Here is a 24,668-nt window from a genome sequence, read left to right as displayed (position 1 = left end):
AAATTCACAGAGTTAAAAACTGTTAAAATGAAACTGGAAATACAAAACTTCTTTGTAAACATCAGGTAGCCACTTCTGCTACCACGGAATGGACTCTGGGGATGCAGCACAGGAGCCAGCCAGAGGCTGAGCAGCTGCAGGACACACAAACCATCAGTGCACAGCAGCTGTGCTCAGAGAAGTGCCAAGCTCAGCGCAGGGACCTCCCCCAGCTCCTCAGCTCAGCACTGCTGCAGAGGCCAAGCCCAGGGCAGGGCTCCCCTCTGCCTCACAGGTGACGAATGATGTCTGCAGGACTCCTGTACAGATACTTCCAGATGGCATAGTAGTGGACAGCAGCTGCTGTGGCCACGAAGAGGTGCCAGATGGCATGGGCAAAGGGGATGACTCCATCACTCTTGAAGAACACCACCCCCAGGCAATAGATCAAACCTCCCCAGGCCACCTCCTGCAGGCCATCCGTGTTGGTCTGTGAAGGAACACGGAAGAGAGGGTCAGGGAGGAGTGAGGAGGGAGGGAGGGAGGGCAGAAGGATTTTATGTGCACAGAACACAAAGTGGTTTCCCCCCAAGAACAGAAGGCTGCCAGCTCAGAACATGCTGCCCAGGACAGATGGATGAAAAGACCACAGATAGTAACAGAGTCACAGAATGGGTTGGGTTGGAAGGGACCTTACAGGTCACCCAGTTCCTCTTCCCTGGCAGGGACACCTCCCACCAGCCCAGGCTGCTCAGGGCCTCATCCAGCCTGGCCTTGAACACCTCCAGCCAGGAGGTTCCACAGCCTCCCTGGGCAACATGTTCCAGTGTCTCCTCACCATCACTGTGAAGAATTTCTTCCCCATCTCCAGTCTCAATCTGTCCTCCTCAAGCTTCAATCCATTCCCTCTTGTCCTATCACAAGCCCTTGTGAAGAGTACTACAGGAGTGGGAAGAAGCTGTCCCTGCCCATGGCAGGGGTTGCAATGAGATGACCTTTAAGGTCCCTTCCAAGCCAGCCCAGCCTGTGACTCTGTGAATCATGCCCAGTGTCCTCTTCAGAGCTGAGGGTTGGAACCTAAGCCCTTTGGTACCTGCAGCCCAGAGTCAGCACCACAAGGTAGGACTCAGGGCAATGCAAACTTGAGCTGCCTGTTTTTGGTTCTCCTGCAGAGAGCATTTCCGGTTACAGAGGACTAAAATTAGCATCATTTGAGAAGCAGAGGAAGGGAAGCTGCTCCTAAAGGGAAGGTTTGTGTGCCTGCACTGCTAGCAGCCACATTCCTTACCATGGATGTCACCACCAGAGCAGGAGAAAATCCCATGGCCAAGTAGAAAAAGAGCTCGACGATCTTATACCTAAAAAGGAAGGACTGGAGTCAGTCAAGGAGGTGGCCAGGAGGACAAACATTGCCTTCAGGAGGCAAGGGAAGCTGCTGAACCTCCTGTTGGCTTGTGTCCCATTCCAAAGGCAGCCAAGCAACCCATGTGCTATGACAAAACCCCAGCTGCTCTTTAGCCCTGTGCTCTCCTCCTCTGCATCATGCATCCAGGCATGGAGAAGGAAGCACTGAGGCAGCTGAAGAGGTTCTTGACTGAACCTCAGCACATCCCCAAATCCAAAGAGTTGTGTCTTGCTCCCTGAGCACAAGAATCAGAATGGTTTGGCCTGGAAGGGAGCTTAAAGATCAGTGAGAGGAAGGTTAAAAATGCAGATCTCAGACTCTAGGACTCACATCTCCAAACTACCTCAAGAAATGTGTTTGGTTTTCTCTGCATTTCACAGGCTGAGGGAGCTGGGGATGTCCAGTCTGGAGGAGAGAAGGCTCCAGGGAGACCTTAGAGCAGCCTTCAGTACCTGGAGGGGGCTACAAGAAGGCTGCAGAGGGACTGCCTGCAAAGGCCTGCAGGGACAGGACCAGGGGCAATGGTTTGAAATCAGTGCAGAGCAGATTGAGATTGGATGTGAGGAACAAGGTCTGCATCAGGTTGCCCAGGGAGATGGCTGAGGCCCCATCCCTGGAGATATTCAAGGTCAAGCTGGACAAGGTTCTGAGCAACCTGCTCCAGTGGAGGATGTCCCTGCTGACTGCAGAGGGGTGGACTGGATGAGCTTTGGAGGTCCCTTCCAACCCAAGCCCTTCTATGGGAAGGTAGCAGGAGTCAGCATGCAGCAGTTTCTATAAACCAGATGATGTTGTACAGCTTAAATCAGGGGCAGGAGAAAGTCAACATTTCTCACCCTGCCCACAGCCAGCAAAAGCTGCAGTGGACACCTCCCTGCCCCCCCTTTAAGAGAAGGCAATAATGCAGCCCACAGCCATCTCCTGCCAGGGTGGCTGCAGCTCTCTGCTGCCAAGAGCTAAGTCTGCACCATTCTCATCACACTCCCACTGCTTCAGAGCCCTCATCTCCTGGGTAGGAGCACCCAGAAAGCAATAAAGCCCCCATCTCTTAATGTCAGTTGAAAGTCAGATGCAAGGAACCATTCTTACTTTTCATGGTAGAGGAAGACATAAATGGTGCCCCCAGCAGCCATCAGCCAGATAAACCAACGCATGTGAGACGCCAGAGGGCCCAGCTCACGCAGATTTAACCTGGAGAGACAAGATTCCAACAGACAAGAAGTGCTGAGTGACTGCAGCACACTGACAGGAGTGGCAGGGATGGATAAAAATAGCCAGAGCTAGAACTTGAGCATGGTGAGGGAGAGGACACTGGGACACATTCCAGAGAGAGGCAGAAGGTGTCTGAACTGCTGTGAGGAGAGCACAAACTGGGGCCAGAGAGATGATCCAAGGGCTGGAGCAGCCCTGCTGTGAGGCCAGGCTGAAGGAGCTGGGGGTGTGCAGCCTGGAAGAGAGAAGACTCCAGGGGGATGTTAGAGCTGCCTGCCAGGACCTGAAGGGATCCTCCAGGAAGGCTGCAGAGGACTCTTACTGAGGACAAGGGAGAATGGTTTGAAGCTGAGGCAGAGCAGGGTTAGAGTGGAGCTGAGGAAGTTCTTCAGTAGGAGGGTGGTGAGACTCTGGCACAGGCTGCCCAGGGAGGCTGTGGCTGCCCCCTGCCTGGGGGTGTTCTTCAAAGCCAGGCTGGATGAGGCCTTGAGCAGCCTGGGCTGGTGGGAGGTGTCCCTGCCCATGGCAGGGGAGTTGGAGCAGATGAGCTGAGGTCCCTTCCAACCTGAGCCATTCTGGGATGATTCTATAAAAGAGAAAATTTCTCTCTGCTGTTTCCTAATGTCCCTTTCTGCTCAGCAAACCCCAGGAGATTCCATTATGTTGCTTTTCAGGAGGCACCACGTGGTCTACTGCATCTAAGATGATGCTTACAGACTTTGGAAAGCTGCAAGGACAAAATGTTTGCATGGGGAAGAGCTTTGATGGTGAAGCTGTGCTTCAGATCTCTTACCATGGTGCATAGGATGCTGCAATGAAGATGTAGATCATCATTCTGTCACACATGTGAAAGCAATGCTCCATTGTCCTGGTGAGAGAGAGAGAACAAGTCACCAGGAGAGATTTTGGTACCATCTCAGCTTCCTGACATGCTGCAGAGTGTGTGTGGAGTGCTGGGGAGGGATCTCCTGGTGCCAGGAGAGCTTGAGAGGTTGCCTCTCAGTGCTGCTGAGGGTTTGGAAGCTCAGCTCTGCTGAGCAGAGCCTTGATCCCTGAGGTCCTTTCCAACCTAAGCCATTCTGTGATTCCTTGTGAAAGGAGATGGAAGTCTGTGTGCCTCTGAGCCTGGCTCACAGTCTCCCCCAGAGTCACAGGTGGATTTTTTCCCTGATTCAGCACACGGAACCTCTCCAACCCTCTGCAAAAGCATCTTCATGACCACTTGAGAAACAGAGCAGAAAACCATCAGAGAAGAGAGAGAGAAAGCAGCCCACCCAAGAGCCAGAGTGGTACCTGAGGTGGCTCTTCTTCCAGGAGACGATGTGGAACACTGTGGAGACGCTGAAGAGGGCGCAGAGCCCCAGGCCGTACATCCAGGCTGTCAGCTGCTGCCAGCCGTCGTCCGACAGCCGGTGCAGGAGGGCACTGCCCACGATGGCAGGCACAATCAGCAGCTGGGAACAAAAGGGGCTGCTTAGGGCTGCCCTGCCTGCCAGCACAGCACCACCCACAGCACAGCACTGGCAGGGAGAGGAAGCTGCAGGTAGCCAGGGAAGAGCAGAGGTGGGGCAGTGGCTGGCATGGTGCTGCGCAGAGCGGGTCTGGCACTCGGGTTGTGTTGGCACACAGGGCTCCAGCACCAGGGCTAGACCCATTTGTGGTATCTCTCCTCACATGGCCCTGGGCAGGGTTACCACCACCTCCAGCCAAGGCACAAAATGTCAAAGCCCTGCACAGGTTCCCTTCCAGGCCCTGCTGGTGTGTCTGAAGATATTAATGAGCTGATCTGGATTGGAAAAGAGCTTCAGAGGTGGAATCCTTCCCAACTGGAGCCAAGCCTCACAGGCTGAACAAGCAGGCTGGGAACAGGCAAGGTGTAACCAAATCCAGCAGCTCTGCTTTGCATTAGAGGTTAGATAGCCCAGGGTGCAAAGCTCTGCTCTAGCCTGCACTGTTTTGTACAGAGGAGGAGAAACAGAGGCTCTGATCACAACTAGAGTGCAGAACATGCAGAGGCCACCAACTGAAGCTGGAAAGCAGCTGATTAATCCAGAGAGCTAAAAAAGCAGGAGAGAAAGTGGCTTTCACCTCTGGGTTTTGAAGCACACCAACTGCAGCTTTGTTACTGCTGGGTTTTGTTGGACGAGTTCCTGTGTGACCTGCTCTAGGTGATGCTGCTCTGCCAGGATGGTTGGACTTCCCTTCCAACCCAACCCATCCTATGATCAATGTTAGCACCTCCACACCTGCTAAATGAGAAATGGGACTGGTGGGGAGGCTACAGAACAAGAGAACAGGCAAGAGGCTCACCAAGAAGTGCCAGCACAAAAGGAGAGCAGCAAGTTACAAAGCCCTCTGCAATAAGGAGGAAGGCAAAGGACTGAACTGTGTTTATTTACAGCTAGGAGGAGACTTGGACACCACCCCTGTGGGATGTGTTTTGGGAAGCTGACTGCCACAAGCCCTGCTGGCACTGCAGGAAGCCTGGAGGCACACAGACAGATGCTGGAACAGCAAGCTGGGAACCTGCTCAGCCATGCTTCAGGGCACTTACATTCTGGTTACCAACCCAACACAAACTACCTGCTCTCTTCTGCCTGTCTGGGGCTGCTCAGCTTACTGGCAGGTGGGGCAGAATTTCAGCCCTACCCTTCACATCTTCCTGTAGCCAACCAGTGCCACAGGGAGGTTTGAAACTCTGTTAAAATGCTGCTCATGTGTAACACTGCTGCCAAATGAAGTTCTTTCCTTTGCACACAAGGCAACAATGGCCTTGGTGCCCAGGCTGCTGGTGCCATCCCCTGGAGAGGGCAACACTGCCAGCACAAACACAGCACCCCCACACACTTCCTCTTTGCAAAGGGAAACAAAGGAAGATCAACAGAGCAGGCCAGACCACACCTGACACTCAGAGGGAACCATGGTGTCCATCTCTAGCTGCCTGCTGCAGGAGCAGAGCCCTGGAGCCAAGCACAGCACCTCCTCAGTGCTGCTCAGTGACCTGCTCCAGCAAGCAGACAGCACTGTGGAGGGAGCAGCTTTCAGGCAGCTGGGGCTGTGCAAGACACAGGACAGAGAAACTGCTCATGGCAGTCAGGTAGGATGCAGACATTTTCATCCTAAGAGCCTCTCTGAAATGTTGACAGTCCCTCCTGCCATGCTCAGAGGGCTGCTAAGTGCTCCAAGCCTCATTAAAATCCCCTACCTCTACCCGTTTCTTCTTTTCCCCTGTGCACTGCACAAACCATGGCTGGAACAGAGAGACTGTGACTTGTTTTAGGCACAGCTCCTCCTTCTAAGGCAGCTGGAAGAAACTTTCAGAGCAAGCAGTGCCTGGATTCTGAGGGTTTAATCCATCAGAGGGTATCTTTTGTCTGCTCAGCCTCATGTACCCTGGGAAGTTTGATGAAGCCAGAGCCACCCCTCCCCTTAGCTTAGCTCACCTTCTAGCCCAAATTCTTACAGCTCCTGCTTCTCTCAGAGTTTCCTTCCTGTTCTTCTAAACAGGGAGCAGCTTTTTCTGTCTCTGTATTCAACTGCCTAGGGGCCCTTCCTGTCTCCTCCTGTCTACAGAAGTCAGAGCTTCAGCTAAAGCCAACAAAGAAAAGTGAAGACACCAAGAGGCTTCAGCAGTGAGCATGCTGAAGGCACCTGACTGTGCTCCACAAAGTCACCACTCCAGGACTGTAGCTAAAGGCCAGGCAGGGGATTCTGCATCCCCATTTACTGCTGGGGCTTTGGCTGCTTGGCTTTGGTTTTCACACCACTGCCTCAAGTGACTATGGTGTGTTTTTAAATCAAAAGGCAGATGGGATCCCTAGTGGTGAGGAATAATATCCAAGGTGGCTGCTCTGAGTGATGAATAAAGCTCTGAAAAGCAGTATCTGGAGAAGCACTGCTAGGCTGCTTTGCAGAAATGACATAAGCCTCTAACTGAAAACTCAACATTGCCCAAAGACTCAACCACCTGACTGCTCTGCAAACCAGAGGAGAAGCAAGCCATGCTCCCAGCTTCTGCACTCTGCTTCCCCACATTAGAGTCTTACTGGAAGGCTTTAAATGTTGATTCAAGTTATTTATGGCATGGAATTTTACACAAGGAGCACCAACCCCTCTTTTATGCTCCACTGTCTCCCAGAGGGGATGTTACTCTGGCACATGGACAAGCTGCTGACAGGTCATGGTATGTGCTGGCACACAGCTTGGCTGCTCAGAAAATAATCACATAATGGGTTGGGTTGGAAGGGACCTTAAAGATCATCTGGTTCCAACCCCCCTGCCATGGGCAGGGTCTTAGACAGCTTCAGCAGAACCTGCAGCACCCCAGAACACACTGACAGGACACCTTGGCTGGGGCACCTGCTGCCAAAAGGCAGGCATAGGCCATGCCTGTTTTGCAGCTAGATGGAGGCTGGGATTGCTAAGGAGGGCAGCAACCTCTGCCAGAGATTTTGAAATCCAGCTTTTTGGCCAGAGCAAACAAGATTTCCACAAGGATTAGGAGATAAAGGACATATTTGTGCTAACTAGCAGAATGTTGCTTCATTCTCTGGGCAAATAAGGAGATATTTACACAATGCTGAGCAGGAGACCTTTGCCTTAAAACCCCAGAAGCTTCAGTGAGCTTTTCTATACATGAAGCAAGGGGATTCTGTTTTCCCCAGCAACACAGAGCTCTATGCTGGCTATGTACAAAATAAACACCCAGGATCCTTCAGCACAGAGCTGCTCTAGGGCTCAGGAGTCCCAGGCACTACCTTGAGCCTTCGTATCTGCAGCTCACTCAGACACACTGCAGATAAGGGACTGAGGACTAAGCCAAACATACTTCAGATGTTTGGAGTTAAACAAGGGACTGAGGAGAAGCACAAGCTGCTTCCAGAAAAGGGCAAATGCTATCTTAAGAACCAACCAAACACATTTTTAAGTCCTTTTCGAAGTGCCAGACAGCAAGTCAAACTTCCCAACCACTTACAAAGAAAGGAACCACTTTCCTTGTTCTGTACACCTCTTATGTCCTAGTCCAGAATGGGCCTTACACTGTGAGAAGCAGGAGCAGGACTTGCAGTAGGGCTGTCAGCACCATTCAGTGCCTCTTCCAAAGCAGCAGATTGCTGGTAGAATCAGTTTATAGATATTAAACACCAGAACTAAGCCATGCCAGCTCTTCCAGCTGGTAGCCATGGGGTGCTTATGGGAAGCCTTCCCCTTCTAACCTCATGAAATCTTTCTTGGGCTTGCAGGTGACAGTTTGCACAATATTAAGACAGCACACCCCTGGGAAATCTGCCTTGCAAGACTAGCAGAGACACAGAGTCACTGTACCATGATCATCCTCTGAGTGGGACAGGAAGAAAGACATCTAGTTATAGGCATGGAACTTACTGTGGTAGAAAGGAATCTTACAAAGCATCTGGGAGCCCCTAGGGATTCAGAAGTGGGATTAGCAATTACCAACCACCTAATTAACCTTCCTTTTCTGGCCTGTTATGGCTGAAGCTTATATAACAAAACCAGAGAGGCTGCAAATCTGAATCCACTGAGAGAAAGGGGAGCACTGAGCTGTCCAAACCCACCCAAAGCTGAGGTTTTCAAAGCAGAGAGCAAAGTACTTACTGCATGTGTGTAGCAGTTAGCAGCATGCTCGTAGCAGGTGGGCTTGTAGCGGCTGTTTGCTGGAGCTGGGTGGTTCATGAACCTGTGGGACAGTGCAAAGGCATTCTTAGGAAATTCCTAAAGCACCTCTGTGGAGTGTCATGAAGGAGCAGCTCCAGCCTAGCAGCATTAAAAGTTGTAAATGCAGACACAGTGGAAGCAAACTGCCAGTTCTCCCAACAGCAGCAGCTGCTCAATGCCCTCCTGTGACTGCCTGCCACGGGGGGTGGGTGCTGCTCATGCACACAGAGCTCAGACCCCCTCCTTTCCAGCAGCTCGGCTGGCTGCAGAATGAACCATTGCCTGTTGCAGTTACACACTAGGGACTCAGGCTGCTCAGGAAACAGAGGCTTCAGCAGAGCTGCCAAGGGTTATTCTCCTCTGAAGGAGTTCTTGAAACTACAGCATTCACAGATGGATAGAATGGGTTGGAAGGGACCTTCCAGATCTTAAGCATCACCGAGTTCCAGCCGTGGCAGGGACACCTCCTGGGAACTGTTCATAACCCAGTTTTAGAACACCCTGGAATAAAGCAATCTGGACCTTGTCTTTTCAGTTCCTACAGCAGGGAGCATCTGTGTTTGGAGCATCCCCTGCTTTGGCAGGGAAGCTGGACCAGGGGATCCACTCAGGTCCCTTCCAACCCCTACCATTCTGTGATTAGGTGGTTTGCATTTTTCTCTAGGGCTAATCCTACATTCTGTCTGTACCTAAGAGCCCAACTCCACAGGGCTGAAAGGAGACTCTAATGGTTAACTCTGAAGAAGAAAAATGCCAAGAGCTTTACCATGATGTTCCACCTTTTCCTCTAAGGACGTTCAAACGTTGCCTAACCAAGAGTTGGGGCACCCAGACACAGCCCACACAAACCAACCCAAGTGCGATGAAACTTGAGCAAGTCTGGGAAGAACTTGCCAATGCAAATGTTGCATTAAAGTATGGAAGCCAAGCCTGGATTTGTGCCTGGCATTGGCCCAACCAACATGCAGGACCTTGCACTTTGACTTGGTGAATCTCCTGCAGCTGGCACTGGCTCACTTCTCAAGCCTGTCAAGATCCTTGCCCTCAGGTTAAGTCCAGCAGACTACACAGCTTGGTGTCATTGGCAAACCTGATAATTTATATAAAGCTTGTCAGACAAACTTTGATCCCTTTGAGCCCAAAGCAGTCCTATTTTTATGACATCCATAAAATATTGGCTGATACCAAAGCAGGGAAAAACAACCAACAAACCAAACCTGAGTCTTGCAGTTTGAGCAAGCAGTTCCAGACTTCTGGGCTACCAGACACTTGAGGTTTTCTTGACTGATCCACGAAAATTCAACAGATAAAAGAGGACAGTGTCATGATCTCTCTCCATGTTGTGGCAAGAAACAGCTTCAGTTGTTACCAATACAAAGGGTAACAAAAATGAGGATTTCATTCACAGCCCCCAAGTGGAAATGGTTCAGGAACAATTGGAACAATTCCTGGGGGTTAATACCTTACTAAAAAACGGCAATTCTTTTGTCACTAACAAATTACTCCTTGCTCTCATCTCCAGGAACATGAGGACATTGTAGCCACACACACAGAACACTGGGAAAAGGAGTTTGTTGCCCAGTGTGCCCAGGTCTTCAACAGCTCCTGAAGGCCAGCTCAGCATCCTCCCCAGACGGAACATTCAGTTTGCTCAGTTCTGCTTCCAAGTTAGGAAAACACGCGAAGATAAAAGCATCTGCTGGCTCAGCCAGTGACCAGGGTTAGGCTGCCCTTGCCCAGCTCCTTCAATTCAAAGTCATGGGAAACTTTTCACTGATCACACCTAGAATATTCTCGCATTTCTCCAAAGGCCATGGCAGTGCCTTGGAAAGTCTCTCAAATAAAAAAAAAGCCCCAAACTGAACAAACCAAACAAAAAATAAAGCCCAAAAGGCCATGGGAGTGCCTTGGAAAGTCTCACAAGGGAAAAAAAAAAGCATAAACAGAACAAACCAACCCAAAACCACAGCCCCAAAAGGACTGAGTTTCTCCTCAGTACTAGCTTTGTCATTTCTGTTGTTCCAAATTCCTAGAGAAGATACTATCATCTAAAACCTATAAATAATTGAAGGCAGCCTGCTAATGGCACCTTCTAGTATCCATTAGAGGGCTACTTTTTCTTTCCTTTTCCTTTTTCAGTTCTATTTCTTGAGTAGAAAAGACCCTGGATCATTCTAAAGCAGTCAGAACAGAGCCTGGGGTGATGTTAGATTTTAGACAGAATTATGAGCAAACACTTCAGAAGAGTCTGGTTCTCATTAGGAGCTGTTAAACAGTGTTAGAAGCAGTAAAACAGAACACAAAGACACTAACAAAGCTCTCTTTGCTCTCTTATCTACACAGAGAGTTGGGGTTTTTCATCCTTTGTTTGTGCCAGCACAGGAATGATGCAAATATTTGTTCATCTGTGTGGTAACTTCAAGCTGGCAAAACACAATCACAGAATGCTTTTGGTTGGAAGGGACCTTAAAGATCATTCAGTTCCAACTCTCCCGTCACGGGCAGGGACCTGTCCCACTAGACCAGAGGTTGCTCAAGGTCTCATCCAACCTGGCTCCCAGCACCTCCAGGCAGGATGCAGGCTTCAGAGAACTTCACACTTGCAGAAGACTGGAAATATTGATTCTTGTTTAAATATCTCCTTGAGTTCTGATCACTGAACACCACAAATGGTTTGCAACAGCTGTGGCACGGAAAGCTGGGCTCCCACCACAGCTGAAATTTGCTTTTCTTCCACCAAGTCCTAGCAGAACCCACCATTAGTGACACTTTACCCATCCTCATGTTTGCAATAACACCACCACTAGTGTGTAAGGGCAGGAGAGGAAGGGTTTGACTTTACTTCTATCTTACAGGAGGTCCCAACAGCCCAGCACCTCACTGCTGTCCTTACAGGAGGTCCCAACAGCCCAGCACCTCACTGCTGTCCTTACAGGAGGTCCCAACAGCCCAGCACCTCACTGCTGTCCACCCCACACCTCTCCTTGCTGAAAGGTATCCCCTGCAACAGGCTGTAGGAGCCAGGCAGCAAATGCTGGAGCACTTGGCTCAGGTCACTGCTCACAGACCAAACCTGCAGTTATTCCCTAAGGCCTTTTTACATGGCTATTTATAAACATTACCAGGAACAACAGGAGAGGAAGGATCGTTCAGAAAGTGGATGAAGAGGGCAATAATTCCAGCTAAGGGCTGGTTCTTGTTCATTTCATTTCCAGTTTGACAGTTTGTGTTTATAATGCCTTCAGAAACAGACCTGAAATCTGGAAACAGCTGCCCTGGGATGCTGCAGGGATTGTTCCAAGCTGGGAAAAATTGTTTTGACTTACAGTGTTAAAAAAATCAATCAGATACTCCTGTAGGTCCCTATGCTTATGAGGTTGTGATAGGAAAGCAGAAGAATGTGGCTGCTGACTTACTCACAGTCTAGAGGAAAAACCAGCTCTGTTCTTTCTTACAGACAAACAAACCACACACACCCCACCAACACATGCCTTTGGTTTCCTGCCACACAGGAACATTGTTTTCCCCTCCTCTCTACAGGTTGTTTGCCTCTGAAAAAGAGCATAGTGAGGAACACAAACTCACCTTCCTAAAAGGAGAAACTCAATATACAGCATTCAGAGGCTGTTTGCCCCTAAATGCTCCCATAGCACAGCCACTCAGGTTATCACCACAAGCAGGGCAGCCTGGTAAGGTCCCACTGAGCTGGACTGCAGCTTGCAGGGAGCATCTCTAACAAATCTCTAATGTCTTCTTTAGCTCTACTGAGCCATTTAATGAGAGGAGGCACAGCACCACCTCACACTACCACATGCCTCCATTTAAGGAACTGACAACCTTTAACACAAAATATTCACTCTGTCAATATCCAGATGGGAAATTTCTGCAATTACCAGACCAATGAGTATGTGCAGCCAGCCAGCAGAGCAGAAAGCTTTTGCACTGAACTGAGCCATCAGCTCATTTTCACAACTGAAAGGCATTCTCAAAGCTCAAGAACTACTTGAGGTCCAAGCTTTGTAATTCCACAGCACACAAACAACTTCTTTTGATGAGCACATTCCCAATATATGTGGAAAAGGGGGATTGAGAAAGAGGGATGACAGTTCAAAACCAGAGAGGAGGAACTCATCCTCCTCCCTTTGCACTTTGATCTTGAGAACACTCCAAATATTTAAAATGCTGAACACTGAGATTGATCCCTTCTCTGTGAGACCCCTGGCCTCATGTTCCTGCTCATTTCCAAGAAGGAGCTGCCCTATCTTTCCTGCTCATGAGATCACAGCATTTGGGAGACAAAGCGGGAAGAAAAATCTGAGGGTTCCTCATGCTTTGTCTCTGTATGCAAACCCATCTTAGAAAACTAAAGGACAAAGCCACCAAGCTGTTGCAGGGAGCTGCACGGCGTTTGGCTGCTGTCACAACAAGCTTACACCCCAGGCTGCAGAAGGGAAAAGCACTTCTCAGACCCTGCCTTCTCCATCATTCCCATCTGCTGAATGAACTACCCTCTGAAGCATGAAGTAAACTGTCAGTGAAAAACGGCAAGGGCTGATAATAGCCTCAGAGATTCGGATTTTTTAGTCCCTTCAGGAAGTGCATTTCCTTTATTCAGCTCAAAAGGCCTCATGCTTCCTTTTACCAGCTTAAAAGCACATTACTTTTTTTTTTTTTTTTAAACCTTCATTTCTTGTGCTTTCCAGCAGCAGGAGAGGCCATTTAGCTGTAATAAGCCACAAAATAACAGCATCTGAGAAACTGCAACAAGGTGGGGACAGCTCCACAAAGCCAGCAGAAGCACACATCAACCAGGGCTCCAGATATTCAGGCACAGAAGCAATTTTTATGTGATCTGGGCTCTTTGTTTTGAAGAGGGAAAAACAAAACATCACAAGCAGGTCAAAACACATCAATGCTGCATTTTCACGATGGCAACTGAGGTGAGAATTTTGAGGAGAAACAAAGAGGTTTACAAAGAAGCCTGATTTCTTTGAGCAAACTGGCAAGCATTTTTCCTCTTTAGGAATTCAGTCCATGCTGTGAAAAACAGAGTCAGGGCTAGGCACTTTCCCTCCTGCATGAGAAAATCCCTGGTTGTGGTTTGTAGCTGTTCACATCACCTTTACTATGACTGAACAACTGAGTCACAGCAACAATTCAGATCAGTCCAGCAATGGAGCACTTCTTTGGGAAGCCCACTGAAACCACACACTGTATAAAGCTTCTTACAGCACAACACTGAAGATGAAATGAGACCTGCAATTCTCTGAGAATCCATTAACAGTTGTGCTATCATACAAAGATTATGGAAAAAGAAAAAAAGGTGTTTGTGCAACCCAAAAGACTCTTCAACCTTCCAGCAGGTACAAAAGGCAGAATTTTAGGTGGAGTGGGGAGCAAACAGAAGTCACACCAAGTGCTGCAGCGTATCTGAGCTCAGGGGCAAGGTATCTACATGTGGACTGGTACAGAAACCTGCTCTGACCACATTCAGCTTTTCCCCCCTTTCAGTTTTATTTTCATTTTTAGTACATTAGGCTTTGGTTTCCTGAGCAACTTGGTGCAGGGAGAGCAGGGCAGCACTGGAGCACTGTACCTGCTGAACGAACCCATCATAGCAACTGGTCTTACCTGAGAGGCAGACTGGCACTCAACAGCTATCAGTCCCACATGTGGACTCTGAGCAATTCAGCACCTACAGCCCACCCAGACCCACGAACCTCCATCGCTCTGTTACCAACCACCCCCCAAGAACAGCAGCAGCATCCTCAAGCCGCCCTTAGACACCTCAACAAAGAACACCAGCGCTGTGCTGGGAAGCAGGGAGCCGAGCAGCCGCTGGGTGCCTTGTCCGGCCCGGTCCAGCCCGGCCCGGCCCGACGCTGCCCGTGGCGCGGCTCGGCTCCGGAGCCACAGGTCGGGCATCGTGGGAGGCACGGCCGGATCCGGGGAAGGCAGCGGGATCGGGGCTGTGACACACGGCCGGATGCATGAACCTTCGCCCATTTAAGAGGGGAAGAAAGAAGGAAAAACAGACAAATAAACGCCATGCGGATCGCCTCCCGCCTGGACGGGTTTGCCCTCCCCGACCGGCTCGGGCGATGCCGCGGGCCCTCGGCAGCGAGGGCGCCTGAGCAGCGGCGGGGGAACAGGCGACACGGGGCGGGAGGGATCGATCAATCTCGGCTACCCCCACCCCAGCCCTCAACGCCGCCCCGAGCCCCCACCCCGGCGTGCCCGCTCGCCCGTGCGGCAGGGGCGGCCAGGGGTCCTACTCTCCTGAGGCAGCCCGGGGACAGCGGCGGTGTCCCTGCCGGGGAAAGGGGCGAGCTCACCTCCTGAACCTCTCCGGGAGCCGCCGCATGGGTCCGGGCCGCCCGCCCCGGCTGGGCTGCGGGCGGGGGGTCGGGACGGGAGGCTGCAGGCGGCTCCTGAGGCGGCGAGGGCCGGAGTCCGGGCCCTCATTGGCGTGCGAGCCGCCTCGGCGCCGTCCGTCGGTGAGGCGCGGGAGCCGGGCTGGCGGCTGCGGGCCGCCGCTTTAACCGGCCCCTCGGCTGCTCCCAGCCCGCCCGGCCCGCGCTTCCCTCCGCCCCTGCCCGCCCACAGCGGCCGGGCCCGCCGCGGCCCGCCCCCGGCACGGCAATGGCGGGAGGATGCGGGGCGGATGGCGGCGCCAGGCGGCCTGGTGTCGGGGGGGATCCATCCTTGGCGAGGGGAGGCCGCGGCGGCCACCGCTCCGCCGGGAGATGGGAGGCGGGGATCGGGTAGGGAAGCGCCGGGAGGGGGCCGGTAGCCGCGGCCTGGCCGCGGGGTCACGCCGAGGATGGCCCAGGCTGAGCTGGGGTCGCAGGGTCGGCCCCGGAAGACAATAGGAGGGGTCGGGGATTGAGCGATGCCCGAGGGCCGCAGCTGATCCGCCCCGGGAGCAGCCCCGAGTGATAGGAGAGCGCCGCTGAATCCCCATTGTGTGTCGGTATGCAGCCAAGCGAGCAGCCGGCGAGGATGGGTGGCTTCAGCCTGCCTGCTTTTAGGCTCTGGAAGATAAAAGAGCCCCTCCAGCAGGGCTCTGGCATGGCCTGGCCGGGGCGCGGGGCTCCCAGCGGTGCCCCAGCGCCGGCGTGGCACAGGAGAGCACGGCCCAGCGCTGCTCTGGCACAGCCTGTCCCGTAAAGCTGTGTGCGATGGTTTCCTCGGCTCCAAATCAAGGTTACGGTGGCAAGACGACTGGTGATAACCTGGTGAGCCATCTTCCTAGCTCCCTCGGCTCTAAAGCAGAATCTTATCTCCTCAGACCAAACCCTTCCAAGCCAGGGTTGTTTGAGTGAGGGAAGAGGCCGTGGCAAGGGTGTTCCTGGCAGATTAATGTGGTGTTGCCTTGCAGCGGACACATTGGGGCATGAATTAGGAGAACATTAAGTTCCAGTCGAGCCTCTGTCTTCTAATCTAAGATCTTGTTTACAGTGGGATTTTAAATGGTTCCAGCCCTCAATAAAAGCGATTAGCACGGGCACAGCAGTGCAAACCATCTGTTCAGACAAAGAAACTGTATCTGGTATCTGCAGCTTTTGTGGTAGGACTGAGACGGAAGGGATCTGCTGGCCACTGCTGCCATGGTTTGGAAGTCACCTCTGCCAGGTAACACCTCCACCACAGGCAGCACCAGGACTTGGCTGTCCACCAGCCTAGATCTGACTTTCCATGGCCCTCAGTGTCTTTCACCGACTGCTCCTCTGTGCCAGTAGCCAGCAAACAACGAGGTGCTAACAGCTTTGTAAACTGCCACGGCAGGATTCACCCCTCAGCTCCTTAGCTTCAGGATGGATACGCTCTGCTTGCTTGGATTGTGCTCTCTTGCTGCAAGGATGGCCAGGCCAGAAGACTGCAGAGGGTTGCTCAAAGGGAGAGTAGAGCTTGTGGTGGGAAGGTGAACTCCTGCAGTGTAGAGGCAAGCTAGGTCCCTGGGGAATGCTTCCATTCATCTCAGCAAGGTTTCACTGTTAATAAACTGGAACAGTCTGTCACCTAATTGAACTGCCACTGCTCATCAAGTTTCATATTGCTTATGTTACCTATTAATCCAAAAAGAGCTAGTTTCGAGGACACCACTGGAGAACCCAGCCACACACACATGGCTGAACATCTGAACTCAGTAGTATCCCAAGGGCATGGCTTTATGTGGAGGTAGAACATGTGGCAGTGCACCTGCCTACCCCCTCAGTACCACACACCCATCCTTGCCTCCCTTTCTGACTGCCCCAGTAATTTGCTCTCTCAAGCTGTGAGTGTTCAGGGCCATGACATTTATGAACACCATGGCTGGAAGGCTGACTCTGTCTGCTTCTGCTAAAATGTTGGACTGACTCCTAGAAAATCCATCTGCTGAGACCAGTGCACAGAATCACTGCATCCAATCTCCATCTTCTTTCACTCTCTGCTCCTCTGACTCTCTTCCATCTCTTCCCAAGCCACTCTCATTTCCATTTCATTCCCTGCTACCTTTCACAGAATCATAGAATTGTTAGGGTTGGAAGGGACCTCAAGGATCATCCAGTTCCAAACCCCCTGCCATGGGCAGGGACACCTCACACTACATCAGGTTTCCCAGAGCCACATCCAGCCTGGCCTTAAAAAAAATTCCAGGGATGAGGCTTCCACCACCTCCCTGGGCAACTTGTGCCAGTGTCTCACCACCCTCATGGGGAAGAATTTCTTCCTAACATCTAATCAGAACCTCCTCTCCTCTAGCATGGATCCATTTCCCCCTGTCCTATCACTACCTGACACCCTAAAAAATCCCTCACCAGCTTTCCTGTAGCCCCTTTCAGATATTGGAGAGCCACAATAAGGTCTCCTCAGAGCCTTCTTGTTTGATCTAGACTCCCAACAGAGTTTTCTCCTCACCATTTCCAAAGCCTGCTTCCCCACCTGTGTTCTGTGGTCACAACTCACACACATTGGAGACCTTCAAACACAACAGTTGGTGTAGCTCCCTGTTCTTGGAGCATCAAAGACTTACAGATTCAAGGTACAGTTAAAAATAAAATAATAAATCCCTGTTTCAAACTTGCTTCTTTTGAATCAAAACAAGAAGATTCAAATCATGAAGCCTGACTGAGTGGGACCAGGCCAAGAAGGCCACCAACCATCATGGGATGAGAGTGGAAGATTTTGAACTGAGTATCTGTCTCATAAAGAAAATTCCTCAGCATATAGATCTTGTCCTGACCTATAACACATTTCTAGGACCAGTGACTCTTGTTGAGCTCATCTCTGTAATTGCTTTTTGTGATCTAATGAATCAGAATGCCTTAAAAAAAAAAAAAAGTCACAATAAAAGAAACCTCTTATTATGGACCAAGCAACCATTAAAGCTGTGTTGGCATTAAGGATACAAAATTGAGGAAGCAAAAATCTCATTAGGTTTATTACTCTTATTTACAGTGCGTGAAGGAAAGAAAAAGCCTTCAGATACCAAATTTGATTTTAAAACAAATGTTGTTTAGAGTAGGAGAAGTCCTGGTGAACTCAGCCAAGAATGTGCTTCAGTAGATGAGTCAGGGTTAGAAGAAGATGGAAGAACTTCCCCTGCTGAATGCATCCCTGCTGTGGGGCACTATCAGGTAGTGCCTTTGCCTAGAGCAATCCATGGAATAGCCAAGGGCTGGTTGAGAAGAAATTGAAGCTCTCATTTTGTCACTGAGAATTTAGTTCTGATTACCAAAGAGACTTTAGTTCTGCTGAGGGCTGTGAGGTGCTGTAAAAAGCCCCAAATGAACTAAGCAATCCCAGCTTGGTACCCAACAGACACCCATTTGACCCCTAATTGAAGGGGTTTTCAGAGCAGATCTGTTATTGCAACTCCTGGCACCCTCAGCAGTGAAGGCAATGACCACAGGAGCTCTGTGGTTTGCCCTTCTTATTTCTAGGTCAGGTTTTAACCCTGCAGACTCGCCTGTGGTCCTTCACAGCCACTGCTTGTCTAGGGATGGAGAAGTTTGTGCTCCTGGAGTGTTTATGAGTGTTGTAGTGACACACAGACACAGAGGCACATGGAATTCCTGAATCACACAGCAACTACTTGGATGACATTATTCAAAGAGAGACCCAAAAGTAGGATCTGCAGTTCTCAGTGCATTGGGTTACACAAATCTATCAACTGGAGAGGCAGGACTTGCTGCGAGCTTCCTTTCCCCTCCCCAAGATGAAAACCCAAGTGCCAAATGAAATGTCAGCGCTGAACAAAATTCTGCCAGGAGGCTATGTTAGCAAAACTAAACCTCTCACACCACAGCTGAGTTTCCTCCAGCTGCTAAGGCACAGACAAGTCCTCACTGTAAGCCCACACAAGAACCACTCTCCTGATCAGTTAAGTAACAGAAAGCAAACACTCACAAGCAGCTCCGTAGCTGCCCAAACAGCTGCATGAGTGACAAGACAATGCTGATGGTCCCAGCTACTTACTTTCTGGAGGTGCCAGTGGTGGCAGACTGGCTTTGGAGGCAGCAGGGCACACACTGCAGCTCAGGAAGCTCAGAGCCAATTTAATGCAGCAGAGGAGCAGGCAGGCAGGCAGCACTGAGCCCTTAATGAGGCAAGGGAAACAAGTCTGACAGGTGAGACTCCACTCCCAAACAACACAGCAGAGGAAGTGAAGCATTTCTGGTAAATAAGGGTGGAGAAAAACTCCTTCCTGTCTCCTTTTGACTTCATGAGAAGCAGAATATGAGGGGTTAGCCTTCCTCTCATAGGGGTGTACGTGGTGATGAAGGAAGGTGATGGTTTCAGCAGGGCTTGGTTTAGAAGCTTCAGAGGCAAAGCTTTTCTTTCCCCTTCCTTAGATTCACAGAACAAATTCCAAAGGGTGGTTGTGACCACCTTGTTGTGGCTATCAGAGAAATGCACTCTGAAAAAGACCTTGGCTGGGAAAACCACTTCCAGCTGCAGCTTTGCAAGGAAGTTCTGTTTCTTCTTCAGGTTTCTAACAGCAAAATCAGTTTTGCCATAATGTGGATTGCAAGAGTAGAAGGGCAATAGGTCCCAGGTGAGCCCAAGATAAAATGCTCCACTGTGGGCACAACTCAAGCTGAAGTGCAAGCTGTGGGTGCTGTGGAGCACTGAGGGGAAAGCTTGAGGTGTGCTGCTTCTTAGCATGGCCCCAAACACATCTCTGTGGCACAGCCCAAGTGGGGAAATCAACCCAGAGCCCTCTGGAAAAGGGCTTGGGCTTTCTTAGCATGTCTGAGGACACCTGGCAGCAGAGTTCTGCTCTGGGTCTGAACCAGGAGGAGGGTCCTGCAGGCAGCATGGATAGATTTTTCTTGCTGCAAACTGACCTAGTTTTCTGCTTTTTTCTAGCCCTTTTGGAGCGTGGCATGAAGGAGAAGCATCTCTTGCTGAATGCACGTCAATGTCTTGTGAAATGAACACCTCTCCCTCCCTCAGCCTTCCCCACTCTAATTAATAAGGTCATCCCACTGAAGGCAGGTTTATAAATAGCTTCCCAAATATGAATGGAATTAGCTCTGGCCTGGACAGCTCTCCCTGGGTGACACAGGTATCCAGGGAGGGCTGGCTCCTTGGCATATCCAGCTGCTTGCAGCGGAAATGGTGAAAGAGAAGCATTTGGCTGATGTCACAGGCAGCATTAAACCTGAAATGGGATTGCAACATCACCTGGGAATGTCAGAGAGAGGACTCAGTACTAGTGAAACAAGTGACCTTAGAGGGATGTGCCTTGTACTACATTAGATTAGAGCAGATAATGAAATTCCAGATTCTGCTGAGGGCTTCTCTTCTGTCAGTCTTTCTGAGAAAAGTGTCTCTGCCACAGCCAGAAACCTACAGGATTTTGTGGGGACAATAAACAGTTACCCTGGGGAGTAAAACAAGAGTCCTTCAAGTCAATAGGAGTCTGTACTATGAGAGCAGTGAATGAGAAATGGTCTTAGAGGTCTCCTCTAGCTGAAATAATTCTATGAATCTGTAAGACCCCCTGGCGTGAATGAGAAATGGTCTTAGAGGTCTCCTCTAGCTGAAATAATTCTATGAATCTGTAAGACCCCCTGGCATGCCTGAGCCTAAAAGCACATCTAATCCACCAGTGGTTGAGCCTTTCCAAAGCACTGATGTCCTGCCCTTGTTTTGGTTAGCAAATTTGGGTTCATCTGGAGCCATGAAGTCCCTGAAGTCTGTTTCAATCAGTAACCTTTTCTGGTAGGCTCACATTGATTCATCTGTTACAAGGAGAACTTTCTGCTGGAGTGAAAACTCCAGTTTCTGCCTGTGGTGTGTGAGGTATCCCAGCTCTGCTTAATAAAGGAGTGGACACAAGGGCAGGAGGTGCTTTGCATAAGAGCCCAGATCACATCTTTAGAGGAGGAGGAGGGAAGAGCAGCAGCGCTCCTCAGCCTCCTTACTGGCCTTGCACCAGCTGCACAACTTCTGAGTCATCAGATGAATCAAGTCTGTTAACGACTGCAGAGAACTTTCACTTCAGGAAAGTACAGAGATCCCCTGCTCAGATCCTGGCTCTGAGGTGGTTCCTTTGGGCAGCTTTAGCCATGGAGGTAGCAGAATTCCAGCCTTGGTTAGAAATAATCAAGGTCAGAGATTTTTTTGTTGTTGTTGTTCTTGATTTTGGCAATTACACCACAAAAATAAAAGATGATCAGGGATTTTTTAACCTGCTGGTTATGGTCTAGGGGCCCATTGCCCTTGGAATATCTCTTGGTTCCTCCAACAGAAATCACAGCTTCACAGGTTGGAAGGGGCTCTCCAAGCTCATCTTGTCCAACCCCCCTGCAGTCAGCAGGGACAGCTCCAACTAGAGCAGGCTGCCCAGGACCACAGTCTGTGTGCATTTCAGCTAGCAGGCAAGTAGGAGATTACTGAAAGTCAATATAAAAGGAAAATTCACTCATCAGGAGGACTCTATACAAAGGCCAAATCAGGACAGCCTGGCTCAGCAGCTGAGCAGCTGCCCTTGCCTTCAGGTTCAGGTTGGACCATAGTGCCAAGAACCCCTGAAAACCCACAGCTCAGTTTCTTGAATAAAAGGGATAACAGCAATGAGATTCTGTGCTGTAGCCTACCTTGAGGCAGGCTACAACAGAGAGCAAAGAGCTACCTAAGCTGTATCAAAACAACACATATGCTCAGTGCCAGCAGGTCCTGGAAGACCCAAGTCTCCCACCAGATCCTCCAGTACTCCTGGGCTCTCATTGTCCCCTGCAGATGTTGGATTTTGACATCCACACCAAGCCTCCAAAAGCAGAGGCATTTTGAGGGTACTTTGTTTTAGCAACAGGTTACCCATGCAGGACTAATTCTTTCTCTTTGGCCACAATATTTTGTAGAGGCATAAAATTTTGCCTTTTCAAAAGTGCATTTTAAAAGTTTGCCCTTGTACCAAAGCCAGAAGAAATCAGTTCCATGTTTCAATCCCTTGCCACAGGCAGATGGGATCATCTTGAATCAATGTTTCTGACATTGACATGGGAAAAAAACCAAAATTCCAGCTTGGAAGGGACCCCAAGGCTCATCTGGTCCAACCTTGCACGGTGATAGTGGAGTTGCAAAGAGCTGGCCCAGCACCCTGGCAAGCTGAGTATGAAAAGTGCCCAATGCAGGGGACTCCATTGGGAGATGATTCCAATGTCTGTGAAAAATTTTCTTCTCCTTTTATCCTCCTTTTCTCTTCCCACCACTGGGTTTTTGCTTGGTGAATGTCTCTGCTCCTCCTAATCCCTCATTTCTGACATCACAATCAATGAAGTGAAATAAGCTCTTACTTAATGAGTCTGACATAAAATCCATTGAAGTTAAGGGAAAGCCTCTCATTGTTTCCTATCAGCTCTAGGTCAAGCCTGAAGTGAAGAGAGGGGGTGGAATGTAGCCCATGGTTTGTCACCTGAGAGCAAATGATTTCCACATCCCTTTGGTACTGCTTGGAGATTTGAAACATTTAGCAAAGGAAATCAAATTGATGTCCTGTCAGTGCTTAAAGGGCTGAGATTTTCCTCCCACTGGGTTGGCACTGATTTGGAGATTGTTAAGGTTAAGATTGTTTTAATTGTCATGGTTCCCCCCTCTCTGGAGGTGTTCAAGGCCAGGCTGGATGAGACCTTGAGCATCCTGGGCTGGTGGGAGGTGTCCCTGCCCATGGCAGGGGGTTGGGACTGGGTGAGCTTTAAGGTCCCTTCCAACCCAACCCACCCTTCCAAACCAAATCTATGAATCTGTGATGCTATTTTTTTTCCTGGTTGTATTTTGGCTATCTCTGAATAGGTTAGAAAAAAAACAATTAGGAGATAAAGATCAAGACAAATAGATGCCAATTAAATGGAAGAGCTGCCTGAGTGCCCTGCCTGGCTCATGAAACACCAGCTCAGCCCCATGGCAGGGCTTGGAGCCCGGGATTCAAGCAGCCTCTGAACTCTCTTTGCTCTTCCTTCCTGCCAGCAGTGCGTGGAGCTTGCTCACAAAGCATCTTGCTGGCAGCTTCTAAGTTTCATTGAAGTTTCTTAAATACGTTTGGAAAGGGAGAAACCTCTCCACTGCAGTGCACAGCAGGGTCTCAGGTCTTCTGGGTTTTGTAAACAAACTGAATTGCTTACAAATACAACTTTGAAGCAAAATGAACATATTTTGTATATTCTTTACTGGAGCCCAGCAAGCATCAGCCACATCCCTGCCACATCTCCCAGCCTAAGTGACGTCTGTGGGCCTTGGGAGGAGGGAGCAGAGGGGCTGGCAGGGACAAGAAGAGCTGGGTCAGTGTCTAACTTGCAAATCCCCTGATATGCAGAGATTATTTTGGTTTTGTTCAGTGTTTCTGCAGGAATAACTCCTGGTACTCAAGGACAAGAACTCTGTCTTCTGGCTGTGCTGTGTTACAAAGAGCAAAGGGAGTTGCACAACATCTGCTCTGGACATGACTGGAGGAAAATCTTGGTGTGTGCCATCCAGTTGCTGAGAGGACTTGCAAGAGCCAGAGGCATCAAGAGGTTTGACCCCAGCACAAATGTGTCAGCTTGGCAAACAGTGATTGCAAAACACTGCTGCTGGCTGCCTCGGCCAGCTGGTTGCACCCCAGGCTGGAGGCAGTTATCAATGGTGTTATCTGTGGTGGAAGGGGGAGGTTTCCAGACAGACTCTGACCTGACTTCTCTTTCTGCTGTGGTGGATGAAAGTCCACAGCTTTCCAGTGATGGGACTGAGTGGTTGGACTCACGTCAATGAGACTCTGACCCAACCTGTAACTGCTGGAAGGTCTAAAGGGAAAAACCCTCTGGGAGGTTTATGGCAGCCAGATGGACACTGAGTGTATGAACAGCAACCCAGAGGGGCACAGGAGTCCTGCAGGGGAGGGTTAGGTTGGGCACGAGGAACAATTTATTTGCTGCAAGAGTGGTCAGGGATTGGCTGAGGGAGATGGTGGAGTCCCCAGCCCTGGAGGGGTTCCAGACACCTGTGGCCAGGTCCGTTATGTGCTGCACATGGAGCTGAGGAGCCAAGGTTTGCCTTCACAGCCTTCGGCAAACATGGTTCTCTTCCAAGCCTTCCCTCTGGCTGCTAAGTCAATATGTGTGCAAGATAGCCTCCGGGCACTGCTGCAGAGGGATGTGTTGGCACAGCACCAGACCTGGGCACATTCTGATGTCTGCCTCACACAGCAAACCTTCTCTAGGGCAGGAGCTGCACTGCATCTTCTGCACACCTCTGCTCACACCACCTCCAGGACCAGACCAGTGAAAAACACAGCAGACACCAAGCAGTTCATAGAGTCAGAAAATGGGTTGGGTTGGAAGGGACCTTAAAGCTCATCCAGTTCCAGCCTCCCTGCCATGGGCAGAAACATCTCCCACTAGCTCAGGGTGCTCATGGCCTCATCCAGCCTGGCCTTGAACACCTCCAGGGAGCTGGCATCCTCTTGCCCAACAAAAAAAAGTAAAATAAATAAATTTTTCATTACTCTGAAAGGCAGCAAAATGCCTGGGCAGAGGTGAAATGTTTTGATACAAACCATTCAGCTGAGTTTTCTCAACCACTGACAAATATTTTGTTTTCCTGATAGGAGGGAGAAGAGGCCAACCCCCACCTCACTGCAGCCTCCTTTCAGGGAGCTGTAGAGAGCAAAGAGGTCTCCCCTCAGCCTCCTCTTCTCCAGGCTGAACAACCCCAGGTCCCTCATCTGCTCCTCCCCAGCCCTGTTCTCCAGACCCCTCACAGCTTCATTGCCCTTCTCTGGATCTGCTCCAGCTCCTCAATGTCCTTCCTGGGGTGAGGGGCCCAAACCTCACCCCAGTACTGGAGATGCAGCCTCACCAGTGTAGAGGGGGACATCACTTCCCTGCTCCTGCTGGCCAGACTGTGTCTAATACAGGCCAGGCTGACC

At 50.3% G+C, this 24,668-nt stretch overlaps 1 protein-coding gene across 1 annotated transcript; it reads right to left on the bottom strand.

The window, feature by feature from the left end:
- Positions 1-215: 215 nt before the first annotated feature.
- Positions 216-14,636, bottom strand: MMD (monocyte to macrophage differentiation associated). Its single transcript, XM_054393909.1, has 7 exons — positions 14,608-14,636; positions 8,213-8,294; positions 3,890-4,050; positions 3,390-3,464; positions 2,474-2,575; positions 1,268-1,337; positions 216-469 (listed from the first exon to the last, which is right to left on the bottom strand). The coding sequence occupies exons 1-7, from the start codon at positions 14,634-14,636 to the stop codon at positions 269-271; spliced, it is 720 nt and encodes a 239-aa protein (XP_054249884.1). The 3' UTR covers positions 216-268.
- Positions 14,637-24,668: the final 10,032 nt, after the last annotated feature.

This window comes from Indicator indicator, chromosome 29 (genome assembly GCF_027791375.1).
Source record: "Indicator indicator isolate 239-I01 chromosome 29, UM_Iind_1.1, whole genome shotgun sequence".
NCBI lineage: Eukaryota > Metazoa > Chordata > Aves > Piciformes > Indicatoridae > Indicator > Indicator indicator.
The sequence above is the reverse complement of the archived record's forward strand: the minus strand, read 5'-3'. Positions and strand labels throughout refer to the sequence as shown.